General features: G+C 49.5%; 1 protein-coding gene across 1 annotated transcript in view; it reads left to right on the forward strand.

Moving 5' to 3' along the window:
* Positions 1 to 11076: 11076 nt before the first annotated feature.
* Positions 11077 to 16410, forward strand: part of PREX1 (phosphatidylinositol-3,4,5-trisphosphate dependent Rac exchange factor 1) — a 220634-nt gene continuing 215300 nt past the window's right edge. The window contains exon 1 of the mRNA XM_083446700.1: positions 11077 to 11559. Within this exon, the coding sequence (XP_083302826.1) occupies positions 11371 to 11559 (189 nt within the window). The 5' untranslated portion in view covers positions 11077 to 11370. The remainder of the gene's footprint in view (positions 11560 to 16410) is intronic.

A 16410-nucleotide genomic window follows, 5' to 3' on the forward strand; every position in this document is an offset into this window, starting at 1 on the left:
TGCAATTTACACACATTTAACTTGTCCACATTCAGCTTTAAGAGCGCTGCAAAAATATGTTTAAAAGGGCGGCAGGGAGGCAGGGTTCTGGGAAAAATGACTTTGGCAATCCCACCCACCACTGAACCCAGTGGGTTTTGACTCTACAGTGGTACCTTGGTTTAAGAACAGCTTAGTTTATGAACAACTTGGATTAAGAATGCTGCAAAACCGGAAGTAGGTGTTTTGGTTTGTGAAATTTGCCTTGGAAGCAGAACATGTTTCGCTTCCTGCCAAGTGTGTTCCATTTGTAAATTGAGTCCCCCGCTGCTATGGGAAAGCACGCCTTGGTTTAAGAAGGTTTGGTTTAAGAACAGACTTCTGGAACAGATTAAGTTTGTAAACCAAGGTACCACTGTACACAGTTTTGCTTTTTGGCACGATGATGATCCCCAAACCACAAACCCATGTAAGTTGTGTGCTTACTGCACTCCAAATTCAAGATCCAGGAACTCTAGAGGAAGCCAGTTCATAGAAGTATTTACATTCAGTGGACGAAAGCTTAAAATCATGACATAAATCTAAGACAGTGTACAGCATACATACAGCAATATCTCTGTAAATCTCTCTTACCAGTATGACATGCCAGTTTGGTCATGTGAATTGGCTACATACCTGCCTCTTTCATAAGGTTATATATATCTCTCTGCAGTACTGCCCTATTATGCAACCGTAGGTCAAGCTGAAATGGACTGGCTTCTAACTGGTCCTGCAGCTCAGCTTGTCTTCACTTTGCACAATAAATTCGCAAGGCTTCTAACTTAATGTTTATTCATTAATGTTTATTGAATAACACTCTATAACAATGACACTTTCCCCAAGGGGCATGATGTGAGTCACTCATATAAACATGCCAGTAATTAGGTTATTGTTGGTATTTTAATTGTTCCTTATTTGGTTTTACAGTGGTACCTTGGGTTACAGACGCTTCAGGTTACAGACACTTCAGGTTACAGACTCCACTAACCCAGAAGTACTACCTCGGGTTAAGAACTTTGCTCCAGGATGAGAACACAAATCGCGCGGTGGCGGTGCAGCAGCAGCAGGAGGCCCCATTACCTAAAGTGGTACCTCAGGTTAAGAGTGTCTAGAGGCGGTTGGAGGATGGATGGCGGCTAACAGATTGAGGTTGAATCCTGACAAGACAGAAGTACTGTTTTGGGGGGACAGGAGGCGGGCAGGTGTGGAGGATTCCCTGGTCCTGAATGGGGTAACTGTGCCCCTGAAGGACCAGGTGCGCAGCCTGGGAGTCATTTTGGACTCACAGCTGTCCATGGAGGCACAGGTCAAATCTGTGTCCAGGGCAGCTGTTTACCAGCTCCATCTGGTACATAGGCTGAGACCCTATCTGCCTGCGGACTGCCTCGCCAGAGTGGTGCATGCTCTGGTTATCTCCCACATGGACTACTGCAATGCGCTCTACGTGGGACTATTTTTGAAGGTGACCTGGAAACTACAACTAATTCAGAATGCAGCAGCTAGACTGGTGACTGGGAGTGGCCACCGAGACCATATAACACCGGTCTTGTAAGACCTACATTGGCTCCCAATACATTTCCGAGCACCATTCAAAGTGTTGGTGCTGACCTTTAAAGCCCTAAACGGCCTCGGTCCAGTATATCTGAAGGAGCGTCTCCACCCCCATCATTCTACCTGGACACTGAGGTCCAGCACCGAGGGCCTTCTGGCGGTTCCCTCACTGCGAGAAGCTAAGTGAACCAGGCAGAGGGCCTTCTCGGTAGTGGCGCCCTCTCTGTGGAATGCCCTCCCACCAGATGTCAAAGAGAACAACTACCAGACTTTTCGAAGACATCTGTTTAGGGAGGTTTTTAATGTTTGATGTAGTACAGTATTTTAATATTTTTTTTGGAAGCCGCCCAGAGTGGCTGGGGAAGCCCAGCCAGATGGGAGGGTTATAAATAATAAATTATTATTATTATTATTATTATTATTATTATTATTATTATTACAGTTTCAGGTTAAGAACGGACCTCCAAAATGAATTAAGTTCTTAACCTGAGGTACCACTGTACTGCATAAAGGCTCTACCTTAGTCTGTGCTAGATGCTTCTCCAGCATAGTTCAAAGAAGGCTGCTGCCCTCAAATAATTGAGTGTTTCATGCAAGTTCATACTCAGTGTCTTAGACTGTCCAGGCACTTCCAGACTGTCATTATTTTGGGGTTGGATTCAATCACATGCTAAAAAATTCATGTTGTACAATTATGGTTGATTGGGAGCTCTTGCACAACAGACCTGCTTCCCCCCAAAAGGGGCTCCTTTCTGATAAGGAAAGTGATGGGTCAACATTTGCTTTGATGCAATTTTGTCTAACCTCTTCGAAAACAGATTGGGGTGAATGCTCATTATACAGCCAGTTGTCTCATCTCCCAGCAAACAAGTTGGGATGAATGCTCTATAAGCTGGTCACTCTGGAAGTGCCCTCAGTTCACCCTCTCCTTCAGAACTGCTTTGCCGGCATGGGTGGAAAAGAGAAAGCTGAGAAGGAAGTGAAGCTAATAAGCTGCTTGGGGGAACCTGCAGCCTTTCACCTGAAGAAAAAAACATGTCCCATTGCCTATGACCTTTTTAACTGGGAGCTGCATGTAAGAATGCATACCACTGCTCTTTCTTGCTTCTAGGAGCAGTGATGGCCAAACTTGGCCTTCCAGCTGTTTTTGGACTACAACTCCCATCGTCCCTAGCTAACAGGACCAGTGGTCAGGGATGATGGGAATTGTAGTCCCAACACAGCTGGAGGGCCAAGTTTGGCCATCCCTTTTGAGGTATTGCAGCCTCTGTGACATTAGCCACCAGCAAATCCCCACTTCCCCCAGTTCTATTTGCATGTCTAGCAAGTAGTAAACTAGGGGTGAGGACCCTGAGGCACTCCAGATGTTGCTAGGCTACAGCTCCCATCACCCCTGACCACTGTGGCTAGGGCTTATGGGTGTTGGAGTCCAACAAAACCTGGAGGATCACAGGTTTCCAATGCTTACAAAAACCTTACATTAAGGAAAGGGGCTATGACACCAGGAGGCAAAGGGCCAAGAGCTAATGGCATACAGAGAAGAGCAGCAATAGGCACAGCAATTCAAATTCCATATATTTGGGGGTCATTTTTCTAGTGTTTTTTATAAAACACAGTGTGCTGGTTCATTATGTTCAAAAATGCACACTTCCAATCTGATAACTTGGTCCAATGAAATTTATGGTTTTCCTGATTCAGAGTTGTAACAGACAGGACGGCCACTTTGTAGAATGGCTCTCAAACAACTGCTCTTTCAAAAGCAATATTTTCAGTGGAATAAGTTATTTGGCAACCACTATCCCCGCTATAAGAACGAAGAGCCATTCTGGAAAACTGAAACGAGAGCTGCACGGCAAGATGACAATATTTTCATTGGATACGTTTTCTTGAAATTCTTCATAGTCTCGTCAAAAGACATTGGTCCTATAAAAGGCTTTGCTTTATCACCCTCACTTTCTGGCAGCACTGCGGCAACAGCAACCCATACCTAAAAATGTACAAAACGTCGGTTTTAACACAGCAAACAGAAGTGAAAACAAGCTGACTTGCCAGTTGCAATGAACTGTGCACTTCAACAGCAGAGCATGATGCTGTCCGCAGACACTTTCACAGCTGAAAACCTCATGTTGGCAAATTAAACATTTTCCCTTTTAAAGTGAAATACCTTTTGCGCAAGCTATAAAATTTCCAGACTAAAGAAAGGATTAAGTGGGTCCTTAAGCTAAATTTATTGTATTTAAGGGGAGGAGGGAATCATTCTTACACCTTTGAGGAATGTAGATTAACTAGGGGAACTATGGGGAGCATTCACTGGGTTAATAAGGGCCATCTGAAAACATTGACGATGCTAACAATTTATTTTTTATGCAGACCATAAACAAGCGTACAGACAGAAACCTGCCTCTGTGTGTGATTCTTCCTCAGGTTCAAATTCGGCAAGTTCCTATGCTGTTGCTACCCTAAGAACCCTTCCTCATAAACAAGTGCAATATGCAAGTTCTTTGCTCCCACATTTTATGTAGATCAAAGACGTAACAGGATGCTGGAGGAAGGTACTTGCTACTTAGCAGTGGCGTAGCGTGGGTTGTCAGCACCCGGGGCAAGGCAAGTAATTTGCGCCCCTAAACCGGGGCAAGGCAAGTAATTTGCGCCCCCCCCCTGCTGCACTGTCCCTCCCCCAGATGGTCCCTCGCTCTCTCTCCGCACCGCACGCCTGGCACCCTCCCCTCCACAGTGGGCGGCGACCCGGCGGCTCGGATCGGATTCGCACAGCCAGCACTGCAGTGAGAGAGAGTGAGCCAGGTAGGGGCAGAGAGCTGTGAGTGCGAGCGCGCGCCCCCCCAGATGTTGCGCCCGGTCCCCCCTGCACCCCCCACGCTACGCCACTGCTACTTAGTAGTCATATTGAAGCAGCAATTTCGTCAAGTGTCCAGCTTGTTATCCCTGCATGTGAAGCAGCAGTAGCCAACACATACTCTTCTACACAGCTCTCAAAAGGTGTAAGATAGCCTTGTTCCGCTTTGCATCTGGTCACCCTGTAAGTGCAAAGTAAAGGTAAAGGGACCCCTGACGATTAGGTCCAGTCGCGGACGACTCTGGGGTTGCGGCGCTCATCTCGCTTTATTGGCCGAGGGAGCCGGCGTACAGCTTCCGGGTCATGTGGCCAGCATGACTAAGCCACTTCTGGCAAACCAGAGCAGCGCACAGAAACGCCGTTTACCTTCCCGCCGGAGCGGTACCTATTTATCTACTTGCACTTTGAAGTGCTTTTGAACTGCTAGGTTGGCAGGAACAAGGACCAAGCAACGGGAGCTCACTCCGTTGCGGGGATTCGAACCGCGGACCTTCTGATCGGCAAGCCCTAGACTCTGTGGTTTGGACCACAGCACCACCCACGTCTCTCAGTGTAAAGTAGGCAATAAGAAAAGGATCCCCAAACTTCTTGGGATCTGCCCCATCTCTGATGTAACCACTGTTCTCTTCAATTGCTTTCATTTGCTCAGTTTCCCACTTCTCAGCATAAACAGAGAATGGAGGGGTTGCGGGAAGGGGTGCTGCATTTATACCCCTCCTAGTTCCATGCTCTTATGTATGGTGAGCAACCCAAGGAGACCAGATTTTGCATCCCCACAGTGAGCATGAAGTTCACTGACCTTGGCCCAACCGATATCTCCCAGTTTAACCTACCTCATAGGGCCTTCTCGGTAGTGGCACCCGCCCTGTGGAATGCCCTCCCATCAGATGTCAAGGAAACTATTCGACTTTTAGAAGACACCTGAAGGCAGCCCTGTTTAGGGAAGTTTTTAATGTTTGAAGTTTTATTCTGTTTTTAATGTTCTGGAAACTCAGCCAGATGGACGGGGTTGTTGTTGTTGTTTAGTCGTTCAGTCGTGTCCGACTCTTCGTGACCCCATGGACCAGAGCACGCCAGGCACTTCTGTCTTCCACTGCCACCCGCAGTTTGGTCAGATTCATGTTTGTAGCTTCGAGAACACTGTCTAACCATCTCGTCCTCTGTCGTCCTCTTCTCCTTGTGCCCTCCATCTTTCCCAACATCAGGGACTTTTCCAGTGAGTCTTCTCTTCTCATGAGGTGGCCAAAGTATTGGAGCCTCAGCTTCACGATCTGTCCTTCCAGTGAGCACTCAGGGCTGATTTCCTTAAGAATGGATGCGTTTGATCTTCTTGCAGTCCATGGAACTCTCAAGAGTCTCCTCCAGCACCAGAATTCAAAAGCGTCAATTCTTCGGCAATCAGCCTTCTTTATGGTCCAGCTCTCACTTCCATACATCACTACTGGGAAAACCATAGCTTTTACTATACGGACCTTTGTTGGCAAGGTGATGTCTCTACTTTTTAAAATGCTATCTAGGTTTGCCATTGCTTTCCTCCCAAGAAGCAGGCGTCTCTTAATTTCGTGGCTGCTGTCACCATCTGCAGTGATCATGGAGCCCAAGAAAGTAAAATCTCTCACTGCCTCCATTTCCTCCCCTTCTCTTTGCCAGGAGGTGATGGGACCAGTGGCCATGATCTTCGTTTTTTTGATGTTGAGCTTCAGACCATATTTTGTGCTCTCCTCTTTCACCCTCAATAAAAGGTTTTTTAATTCCTCCTCACTTTCTGCCATCAAGGTTGTGTCATCTGCATATCTGAGGTTGTTGATATTTCTTCCAGCAATCTTAATTCCGGCTAGGGATTCATCCAGCCCAGCCTTTCGCATGATGAATTCTGCATATAAGTTAAATAAGCAGGGAGACAAAATACAGCCTTGTCGTACTCCTTTCCCAATTTTGAACCAATCAGTTGTTCCATATCCAGTTCTAACTGTAGCTTCTTGTCCCACATAGAGATTTCTCAGGAGACAGATGAGGTGATCAGGCACTCCCATTTCTTTAAGAACTTGCCATAGTTTGCTGTGATCGACACAGTCAAAGGCTTTTGCATAGTCAATGAAGCAGAAGTAGATGTCTTTCTGGAACTCTCTAGCTTTCTCCATAATCCAGCGCATGTTTGCAATTTGGTCTCTGGTTCCCCTGCCTCTTCTAAATCCAGCTTGCACTGGATTTAGTGCAAGATGGACGGGGTAGAAATAAATAAATAAATAAATAAATAAATAATAATAATAAGGGGGGGCACAATGTATGTCACCCTCAGGTCTTTGGAGAAAGGGTTAGAAAGAGAAAAAAAGACAGTGCAAGTACTTTTCACAGAAACTTACACTTAAGGACTTTTTTTTGTTATAAGTTAATATAAATTCCAGAATGAAAGCATACTTTTGCTGACACTTGACACTTCCAGACACCGATGACAGCACTTCAGCAATATTAATGGATTCCCAAGACGAAACCACCATAGTGCCAGGACACCGCTCCTAATTCTGGAACTGAAATAATAAAAGGCCTTTTTTTGGAGCTACTCAGCAGCAACGTTAACAGAAAAGGTATCCACATGAAATGGTAATGTACAGGTTGCTCAAGAAGCACTGACTGAGTGGCTTTATTCCTGCATCATCATTTCCTAAATTACAAGTTGCATCTCTCCCCCTACCCTACTTTCATCCCGGCAAAGCTGATAAAGTAAGGTACATCTGCTTTAGAAGACACAGGTTTCTGGTTCAGTAACAGGGTGGAGGTATACTCTGGGGTGGGTGGATCTAAGAAACAGAAGCCAAATCTGCAAAGGCTCTGTCTGAAATTATGCCAGAATCTCACAGCAGCTGATACCTGGCACTTAGCCCAAATAGGGCAGAAAAACAAATCTGGGTGCCTGCTTTGTTTTTTAACCTGAGGCAAAGATGAAATGAATTAATTTTGAATGCTGCAGCGTCACTGAGAATGCAACAAAAAGTTAAATGAAATCAAACGCAAAGGAAATGAACAATTACATCAAGAGCCCAATTAGACCTGTTCTTCAGGGTTTACTCATAGCCTTCTCCTACTTGCTTGGGCCTGCCGCCAAAGCGCTCTCCCAAGTACCTGACAGGTGTTTATAGTGCAGTAGTAAAGGCAAAATCAAGTGTGAAGAACGAAAAAAACAGGCCCCATCTTCGCTATATGTACAGTCATACCTCATGTTACGTCCGCTTCATGTTACGTTCTTTCAGATTATCGTATTTTTTGTCCCATAGGACGCACCTACTTTTTTTTTGGGGGGGGGAATAAAGGAAAAAATGTTTCCCTTTATTTCCCCCCCAAAACCAGGTCGGGGAGCAGTGGGATGGCGGCGCTGCGCCTCCCTGCTGTCCCCCGAGCTTGTGGGGCTGGCCGATGTCTGCCCGGCGCGAGGGGCGCTCTGCTTCAGGGCGCCCACGCGCCGGGCGGCAGGCTGCGGATACCTGCGCGAAGCACGGGGCGTCCTCCGGAGGGCGCCCCATGCTCCGCGCTGCAGGCTACCGCCTGCAAGCCTTGCGCTCCCGGGGGAGTTCCCCCCCCGTGCGCAAGGCTTGACGACACCTGCGCGAAGCACGGGGCGTCCTCCGGAGGGCGCCCCGTGCTGCAGGCTGACGCCCGCAAGCCTTATGCTCCCGGGGGAGTTCCCCCCCGTGCGCAAGGCTTGCCGACACTTGCGCGAAGCACGGGGCGTCCTCCGAAGGGCGCCCCGTGCTCCAGCCGCAAGCCTTGCGCGCCTGGGGGGAGTCCCCCCCCCCGTGTGCAAGGCTTGCCGACACTTGCATGAAGCACGGGGCGTCCTCCGGAGGGCGCCCCGTGCTCCGCGCTGCAGGCTGCCGCCCTCAAGCCTTGCGCTCCCGGGGGGAGTTCCCCCCCGTGCGCAAGGCTTGCCGACACCTGCGCGAAGCAGGGGCCATCCTCCGAAGGGCGCCCCGTGCTCCGCGCTGCCGCCCGCAAGCCTTGCACCCCCAGGGGAACTCCCCCCGGGTGCGCAATGCTTGCGGATAGCTTCCTGAAGCCTGGAGAGTAAGAGGTGTCGGTGCGCACCGATGCCTCTCGCTCTCCAGGCTTCCGCGAAAGCCTGCATTCGCCCCATAGGACGCACACACATTTCCCCTTCATTTTTGGAGGGGAAAAAGTGCGTCCTATAGGGCGAAAAATACGGTACGTCCCGTGGCGACCCGGAATTCTGGAAAGGGTTACTTCCGGGTTTGGCTGCTTGTGCATGCGCAGAAGCACTGCTGCAGGTTGCGCTCTTTTCATGTTGCGAACGGGCCTCCGGAATGGATCCCATTCACAACCAGAGGTACCACTGTACATTTAAAGCAGTATCATACCGCTTTGAACACCCACGGCATCCCGCAAAGCATCCTGGGAACGGTAGGAGTCGAGAGGAAAGCCCTGGAAAGCTACTATTCCAAATGGAAAGAGGGATTGACTTGTTTATGTTGTTGTTGTTTAGTCGTTTAGTCGTATCCGTCTTCGTGACCCCATGGACCAGAGCACTCCATGCACTCCTGTCTTCCACTGCCTCCTGCAGTTTGGTCAAACTCATGCTGGTAGCTTCAAGAACACTGTCCAACCATCTCGTCCTCTGTCGTCCCCTTCTCCTTGTGCCCTCCATCTTTCCCAACATCAGGGTCTTTTCCAGGGAGTCTTCTCTTCTCATGAGGTGGCCAAAGTACTGGAGCCTCAGCTTCAGGATCTGTCCTTCCAGTGAGCACTCAGGGCTGATTTCCTTAAGAATGGATGCGTTTGATCTTCTTGCAGTCCAAGAGTCTCCTCCAGCACCATAATTCAAAGGCGTCAATTCTTCGGCGATCAGCTCTCACTTCCATACATCACTACTGGGAAAACCATAGCTTTACGGGCCTTTGTTGGCAAGGTGATGTCTCTGCTTTTTAAGATGCTGTCTAGGTTTGTCATTGCTTTCCTCCCAAGAAGCAGGCGTCTCTTAATTTCATGGCTGCTGTCACCATCTGCAGTGATCATGGAGCCCAAGAAAGTAAAATCTCTCACTGCCTCCATTTCTTCCCCTTCTATTTGCCAGGAGGTGATGGGCCCAGTGGCCATGATCTTCGTTTTTTTGATGTTGAGCTTCAGCCCATATTTTGCGCTCTCCTCTTTCACCCTCATTAAAAGATTCTTTAATTCCTCCTCACTTTCTGTCATCAAGGTTGTGTCATCTACCACTCTGGAAATTGTAGCTCTGAGAAGGGAACATGATCTGGGTAGGGGAATGGAGGCATCACCACCCAAGGATGCTCTGGAGCTCTGTCTGATGGTGGAGGGACTGCGTAGCTTGATAATGAGTGTGTGCTGCCTCTAACGTGTCTGGCCCAGGTACAAAGCAAGAAGCCGGCTCATGCTTGATGGGGCCCTTAATGGGGAACCTGTGGTCTTCCAGTTGTTAAGAACCTAGGAAGAGCCTGCTGGATTGGGGCAATGGCCCACCTAGTCCAGCATCAGGTTCTCACACTGGCCACCCGGATGCCCTGCCTACCTGCATAGGACCTGAGCACAAGAGCACTGCCCTCCTGTGGCTCCCAGGAACTTGTATTCAGAAGTGGGGCAGAGCCAGTAGCCACTGACAGCCTTATCCTTCATGAGTTTGCCCAATCCTCTTTTAAAGCCACCCAAGTTGGTGGACTTCACGGCCCCCAGTGAAAGCAAGCTCCGTAGTTCAACTATGCTTGAAAGTACTTGCTGTTGGGACTCCAACTCCCATCAGCCCCAACAAACACCAAGAGCCATTGGGTGATGGGAGTTGTAGTCCAGCACCGTCCTATGTCAATGGTGCTGGGGACTCCATCTCCAACCCCTTCTGCCAGCCATAACAAAAGATCTCTGTGGGTTGCAGGTGTGCCGAATCGCTACGCCAGACTTCGTAAAGCAACAACAAACTCCACCTGGGAGCACCTCCAGGAATATTCTTTCTGCGTAGCGAGTTCTTGGCACACACCATGGCTGGCTGGCGTACAATTCCGCGGCTTGCGTGGAAGACCCCTGTCGGGAAGGGCTCCCCTCCCCCCACCGCGTGCAGCAGGCCAAGCAGTGCTTTTCGCATCGCAAAATGGGATTCTGCCGCAGGAGCAAGCGCCGGCTGTTGGCCGCTGCTTCTCACGATGCGTGGGCAGAAGCAAACAAAACCCAACCAAACAAGCGCGCATAGGCTCAATCGGGGGCGGGGTGGATGTGGGAATCTCTCCCCGACGGGTTTCATCCAGCAGCCGTTTCCCCGAGGTGGCGGAGCAGCAACAGGGCGCTTGATCACAGCCCAAGTTTGCGCGCCGCTCGCTCGCTCGCTCTTGCTGCAGGGATTTGGGAACGGGCTGGCTGCGTGCAAAGCAGCTCCGGGTGGCGCGCGCAGGCCACGCTCGGGAGTCTTCCTCGCCGCCTTTGTTTCTCCCGCGCCGCCTACCGCAGTCTCTCAACTCCTGCTTTTGCACTTGGGCTTGTCCCGCCAAGGCGTCCCGCCCCGCCTCCTGCCTCGGAGCACCGCCCTCGCCTCGGGGGCCGGCGTCGCCTGGCCGCGCGACCCCCGCCCCCTCCCGCTGGCTGCCCTCGCCACGCCCCCAGCCCTCGCGCTCTGCCCCCCCCCCCCTCTCGGGCGCCGGGACTTCCCTTCCCCGCTCGCGCTCCATTCAGTGCCCCTGGCGCTGCGCTGCGCTTGTCGCCGCCGCCGCTGTCCTCGGCATGTCCCTGAGCGGCGCTCCGGCTGCCAGTGGGAGCTCGTAGGCGGCGGGCTGGGGAAGCCCTCGCCTTGCCGTGCGTCTCGCGTGCCTCGGGGATGGAGGGCGCCGGAGGCGGGCGCCGAGCTTGAGGAGAGCGTGGTGTGCAGCAGCAGCAGCCGGCTCGGAAAGTCACTCAAGTCAGTCGGGCAAGCAGGCAGGCAAGGAGGCAGCCACCCCGCCATGGAAGCGCAGCCGGCAGCGGCCCCCGCGGCAGCGGCCCCCCCGGTCGCGGCGGCCCCCGGCCCCGGCGCGGCGCCCTCGGAGCCTGCCAAGGATACGGACCGGCAGCTGCGCCTTCGGCTCTGCGTCCTCAACGAGATCCTGGGCACGGAGAGGGACTACGTGTGCACCCTGCGCTTCTTGCAGTCGGTGAGTGGCACGGGCAAGGGCGGGAGGGGGGCATCGGGGGCAGAGGAAAGGTCGCGCCGAGGGGCGAGAGGACGAGGGTCAGCTGAGCGACCTCGGCGCGCCGTGGACGCGCTCGGGCCGAACCGGACGGTTAGGTCGTGGAAAGGGTCGTTTCCACCCTGCACGGCGCGGACCTACACTTGAGAGGAGTCTCCGGTGAGGAGTGGAACTTCGCAGGGTTGCGTTGCTCCCTCGCGAGTTGGAGGATCGACTCCCTCTGGGCCGGCAGAAGGGATTGGTGGCCCCCCAAGGAGTTGGGAGTGTTGAGAGTTGGCCCCATCCTGCACACCGGAGGCTTGGAGGTGGGGGTAGTGGGTTCACGCGCGCGCGGAGGGGGGAACCCGGCTCAGGATTGGTGTTTTTTGGGGGGAGGAGGGTGCCGTGCCTTGGACAGTCACATTGCCCGAAGGCAGTATGCATGCCCCACCGCTCTTGCACACTGAGATGGGGTTGCATGTTTTGTTTTGAGAAGGAGCTGAGTGTTGGGAACTGTGGTGGATACCGGCATGCAACTAGAGGACGCAGCGGAGCTTTCCTGCGCTAGTGGAAAACGAGTGGATGTTTTTGCAAGCTGAGCTTGTCAAAGACAGGAGAGCGCTTCCGTCCCGCGGGTTTTCAGAACGTGCAGCAGACGCTGTTTGGAATTGAGGTGGTTGCTTGCTAGCCGTGGGGTTCCCGCTGGGTGGCTAGTGGCAACAGCCCATGCTGGGAAAACTCAGCCTTGTTGGCAGACGCTAGGTGTGGTTTTTAAATCCTCCCTTTCAATATCCAAAGGCTTTCAAGATGTTTACACAGATGATCGTTCCTGAGATAGTTCAGAAGGTGCCTGAGCTGGCAAAAGAGGGAGCCCTTTGCAAACAACAGTGACCTAGTACTACTACGATTTTTTTTTAAAGAACAAAGTGATAAAATTACTTCCTGTCTTAAGCTTAAGCCTAAGGGTGGCTGCTGTTTTTTGAAGCTTCCATTGACATCATTCACTTGGAAGATGTTGAATAGGATGTTGTGTGCGCTTTATACTTTGCATTTTCTGTATCCCCCCCCCCCCCGAAACAATAATTGGCATTCTCAGAAACCCTTTTGCTTTTAATTTGAAAGTTAATTTTTCTTCTCACTCTTTCAACTTGGGTTCCAGCAGCCTTCCTTGCTTGAGTGTGGTTTCTCCCTCAGAACATACATCTATTGCTTCATAATAGTAAATATAGATATGTGATTGCCGTGGGAGGCTGTCTGCCCATGTGGGGGTAATTCGTTTCCCCATGCAAATTGAAAAGTTTCAGGAAATGACTTTCCCATCTGGGTAGTTCTCATTTATTTTGCTGCCATGGCACTTGGAACTCATTAGCATTACACCACACTTCTCCCTTTGCACAAAACACAACCCCTTTGTGGCTAACACTGTCCTCCCACTGTTCCAAAGCTCTGAGAAGGAACAGTCGATTGTGAGCATTGCCTGCAAACATCCGCAGTTGTGCTAGCTTTCTAGCTTCTTTGTTAGTAGCACAGCAAGCTTGCACTGGGATAGCTTTTCTGTGAGTGCATCGTGCCCGTTCTGCACTGACATCATATGCTGTTCAGGCTTGAAGAGTCAGTATCCTGGTGTGTTTATGCACAATGGCTACATCTAGATAAGACAATTGTATTGTTTCCTACGTAGGGTTGCCTTCAAACACAGTTGGGAAACTTTAAAGCAGTGCAAAATTTGGCTGCCACAATTCAACGTCAGAGAGGCTTGGCAGTTTGACCAGATTGCACTGATTTGGATCAGTTGCATTTGTTACCCATTCGTTTCATTTTAAGTGCTAGTGCTAATTTTTGGTCTAGGGATGGAGACCCTGTGACCTTCCAGATAGCGCTGGATTACAACTCCCATAATCCCTGATCTTTGGGCATCCTGGGCCTGATGGGAGTGGCACTTCAAGAACATCTGGATGCCCTGAGATTCCCCATCCTTGGGTGCCTTAGACCCAGTGTATTTGAAGAACCACATATTTCCATATGAATTTGCCTGGGCTCTTAAGTGCCACTGAAGCTGATTGGTGCCAGGGATCAGGGCCTGTTCAGTAGTGGCACCACAATTCCCTCTGATGGGAACTTTGGTTGGCACTGTTTCTTGCAACCAGATGGTAAAGATTTGTTTATTCTGCCAAGGCTTTTGTCACTTCTATTGCTATATGTGTTTTGTATCCCATTGTTTTGTTTTGAATATTTTCATTGCAATTCTGTGGGGTAGAAATAAAATATTTTGGGTTATGCGCAACATACTTGAGGTACACCCACTGAAATCAATGGACGTAAGTAACATCAGGAAATGTGCATCTTTTAGAGGGTTATTGTTTATTGGAAGCGTTTTTACTCTGCTTTTCAGCAATATTAATGATAATAAAATTTACTAGAAAGGCATGCAAAGTCACAGGACAGTCCCTGCCCTCAGGCTGACAGTCTAAAAAGCATGACACGAAAGCAAAAGGGAGTAGGAAAGAGGAGAAAAGTAAATTCAGCCACTGGTACTTCTTTACAGAGTTCTTTAGTGATCACTGCAGACTGTTCTTGCTTCAGGTAACACATATAACCATTGTTCACAAGTTCTGCTTTTCACTCCTTAAAACAGAGATGGGGATCTGTGGCCCTCTAGCTGTCGTTGGACTCCAACTCCCATCAGTCCCAGCCAGCATAGCCAGTGGTCAGGGATGATGGGTGTTTTAGTCCAGCAACATCTGAAAGGCCATAGATCCCCCACCAGTGCCCTAAAATGTCACTACACACCTTTACTAGCTAGTAGTCTGAAGACACCACTTCCTCACTTGTCTACCATAGATCCTGCCCTGTGACAAGATGTAGATACTACCACATCACGATACACGTGGTGCCACCCTCCTACAGTCCATTTACTTTCCCAACACCTTTCATGTGTCTCAGTGAAACTGACAGCCTGGTGGTAGGGAAAGGCATGCCAATTATAAGTGCATCAGAGTGTTACTTTAAAAATTAATACGGGTGCATATTAAACTATTAATGTGTATGTGTACCTGCTCATAGTACCGTCCTTTCTGATACACATGCATTGTACATGCAATACACATGCAATACAGGGCCGGCCCTTTCGTTAGTTAGAGTGAGGTAGCTGACTCAGGGTGAAGAATAATAATATGGTAATAATAATAATAATAATAATAATAATAATAATAATAATAATTTATTTATACCCGCCCATCTGGCTGGGTTTCCCTAGCCACTCTGGGTGGCTTCCAGAAGCATATTTTGATTCATCAAATATTAAAAGCTTCCCTAAACAGGGCTGCCTTCATATGTCTTCTAAAAGTCCGATAGTTGTTTATTTCTTTGACATCTGGAAGACAGGACCATGTGTGTCAGCCACAGCCTGCTCTGCACTCTCTGAGTTAACCATCACCCTTGGATGTCATGGAGGATGCTAACCCATCCCCAACGTTCAGGTAACATTCAACTGCCAGACCAGTCAGATTTTGTACAGGGAATGGTGGGCATGATATGCCCTTTGCTTCAGGCTGCAAAATGTCTTGAGCTGGTTTGGTAGGGTGGTGGAGAAAATAGCCTTGCTAGATGGCCATGGTCATTGAAGAGAAACAAGGTCGTGACACACTATGAAGGAAATAGAAAACAAAATCGCAGGAAGGCTGAAAAGCAGTTGTAAGTCCACCTTCTTGGTAGGGGTGGGTTTGTTGGGATCCCAACTCCCATCACACCCAGCCAGCATGGAAAATGGTCAGGAATGTTGGGAGTTGTATTCCTACCAACATCTGGAGGGCCACAAGTTCCTACTTGTGCTTTATGGCCTCAGTCAATTTAGAAATGGGGCCAGTACATTTAAAACTGCATTAATGCCATTCACACATGCACACTAACAGGGAAAGAGTAGTACAATTGATATTGGATGAAGTTGCCCCTTAGAGTAGGTAGCCCCTTCTGTTTTCCTCAGATTGTTTGTAAGACCACGTCCGCTGGGGGTTGCTGTGTAGAAAAGGATTTTCTTCCTCTCTGTCCCCACTGTCTAGCACCACGAACTCACTGACATAACAGTTGAATGGAAAAGTTATAGTTGCTTTAAGGACTGACACCAACTTCAGTCCTGGTTTCTCTCTCTCTATCTATGGTTGAACCCAAAGAGTATGTAATCTTCCAAACCTCCCAATTACAGAGGCTGCTGGCTTTGTGTTCTTGAAGTTCTGTTTTTGTGGAATGTGCTGCTATAAAAAGCGCATGTCGCTCAACCATCAAGACTGCTGTCTCACCCCAGACAAACCAAACCCAAGTTTTTCTGTCCCAAGTATTGAGTGGTTTTTGTCATCCGCAGGCTAGGCTACTGGTTATTGGTTGTTTGCCAGGAATGAGCTGAGCACATTTAACTTTGACATGTCACAGTTTGATAGATACTTGTAGGATCATTCTTCTAACTGAGAGGATGCTTCTCGTGTTCATCTGTGTGTGTATGTGCATGCTAGGACGTCTCGGGAGAGAGTTGTTAAATAATCTGGATGTTTATTTGATCAACATTACAGTCATACCTCTTGTTACGTTTGCTTCAGGTTAAATCTTTTCAGGTTGTGTCCCGCGGCGACCCGGAAGTACCAGAAAGGGTTACTTCCAGGTTTTGCTGCATGCGCAGATGCTCAAAATGACGTCATGCGCAGAAGCAGTGAATCGCGACCCGCGCACACGCAGGCGCGGGTTGTGTTCGGCTCATGTTGCGAACGGGGCTCTGGAACGGATCCCGTTCGCAATTAGAGATACCACTGTACTGAACTAGATGGAGCAATAGTCTGATATGGTATA

Source organism: Podarcis tiliguerta, assembly GCF_965153285.1.
Source record: "Podarcis tiliguerta genome assembly, chromosome: 6".
Taxonomy (NCBI): domain Eukaryota; kingdom Metazoa; phylum Chordata; class Lepidosauria; order Squamata; family Lacertidae; genus Podarcis; species Podarcis tiliguerta.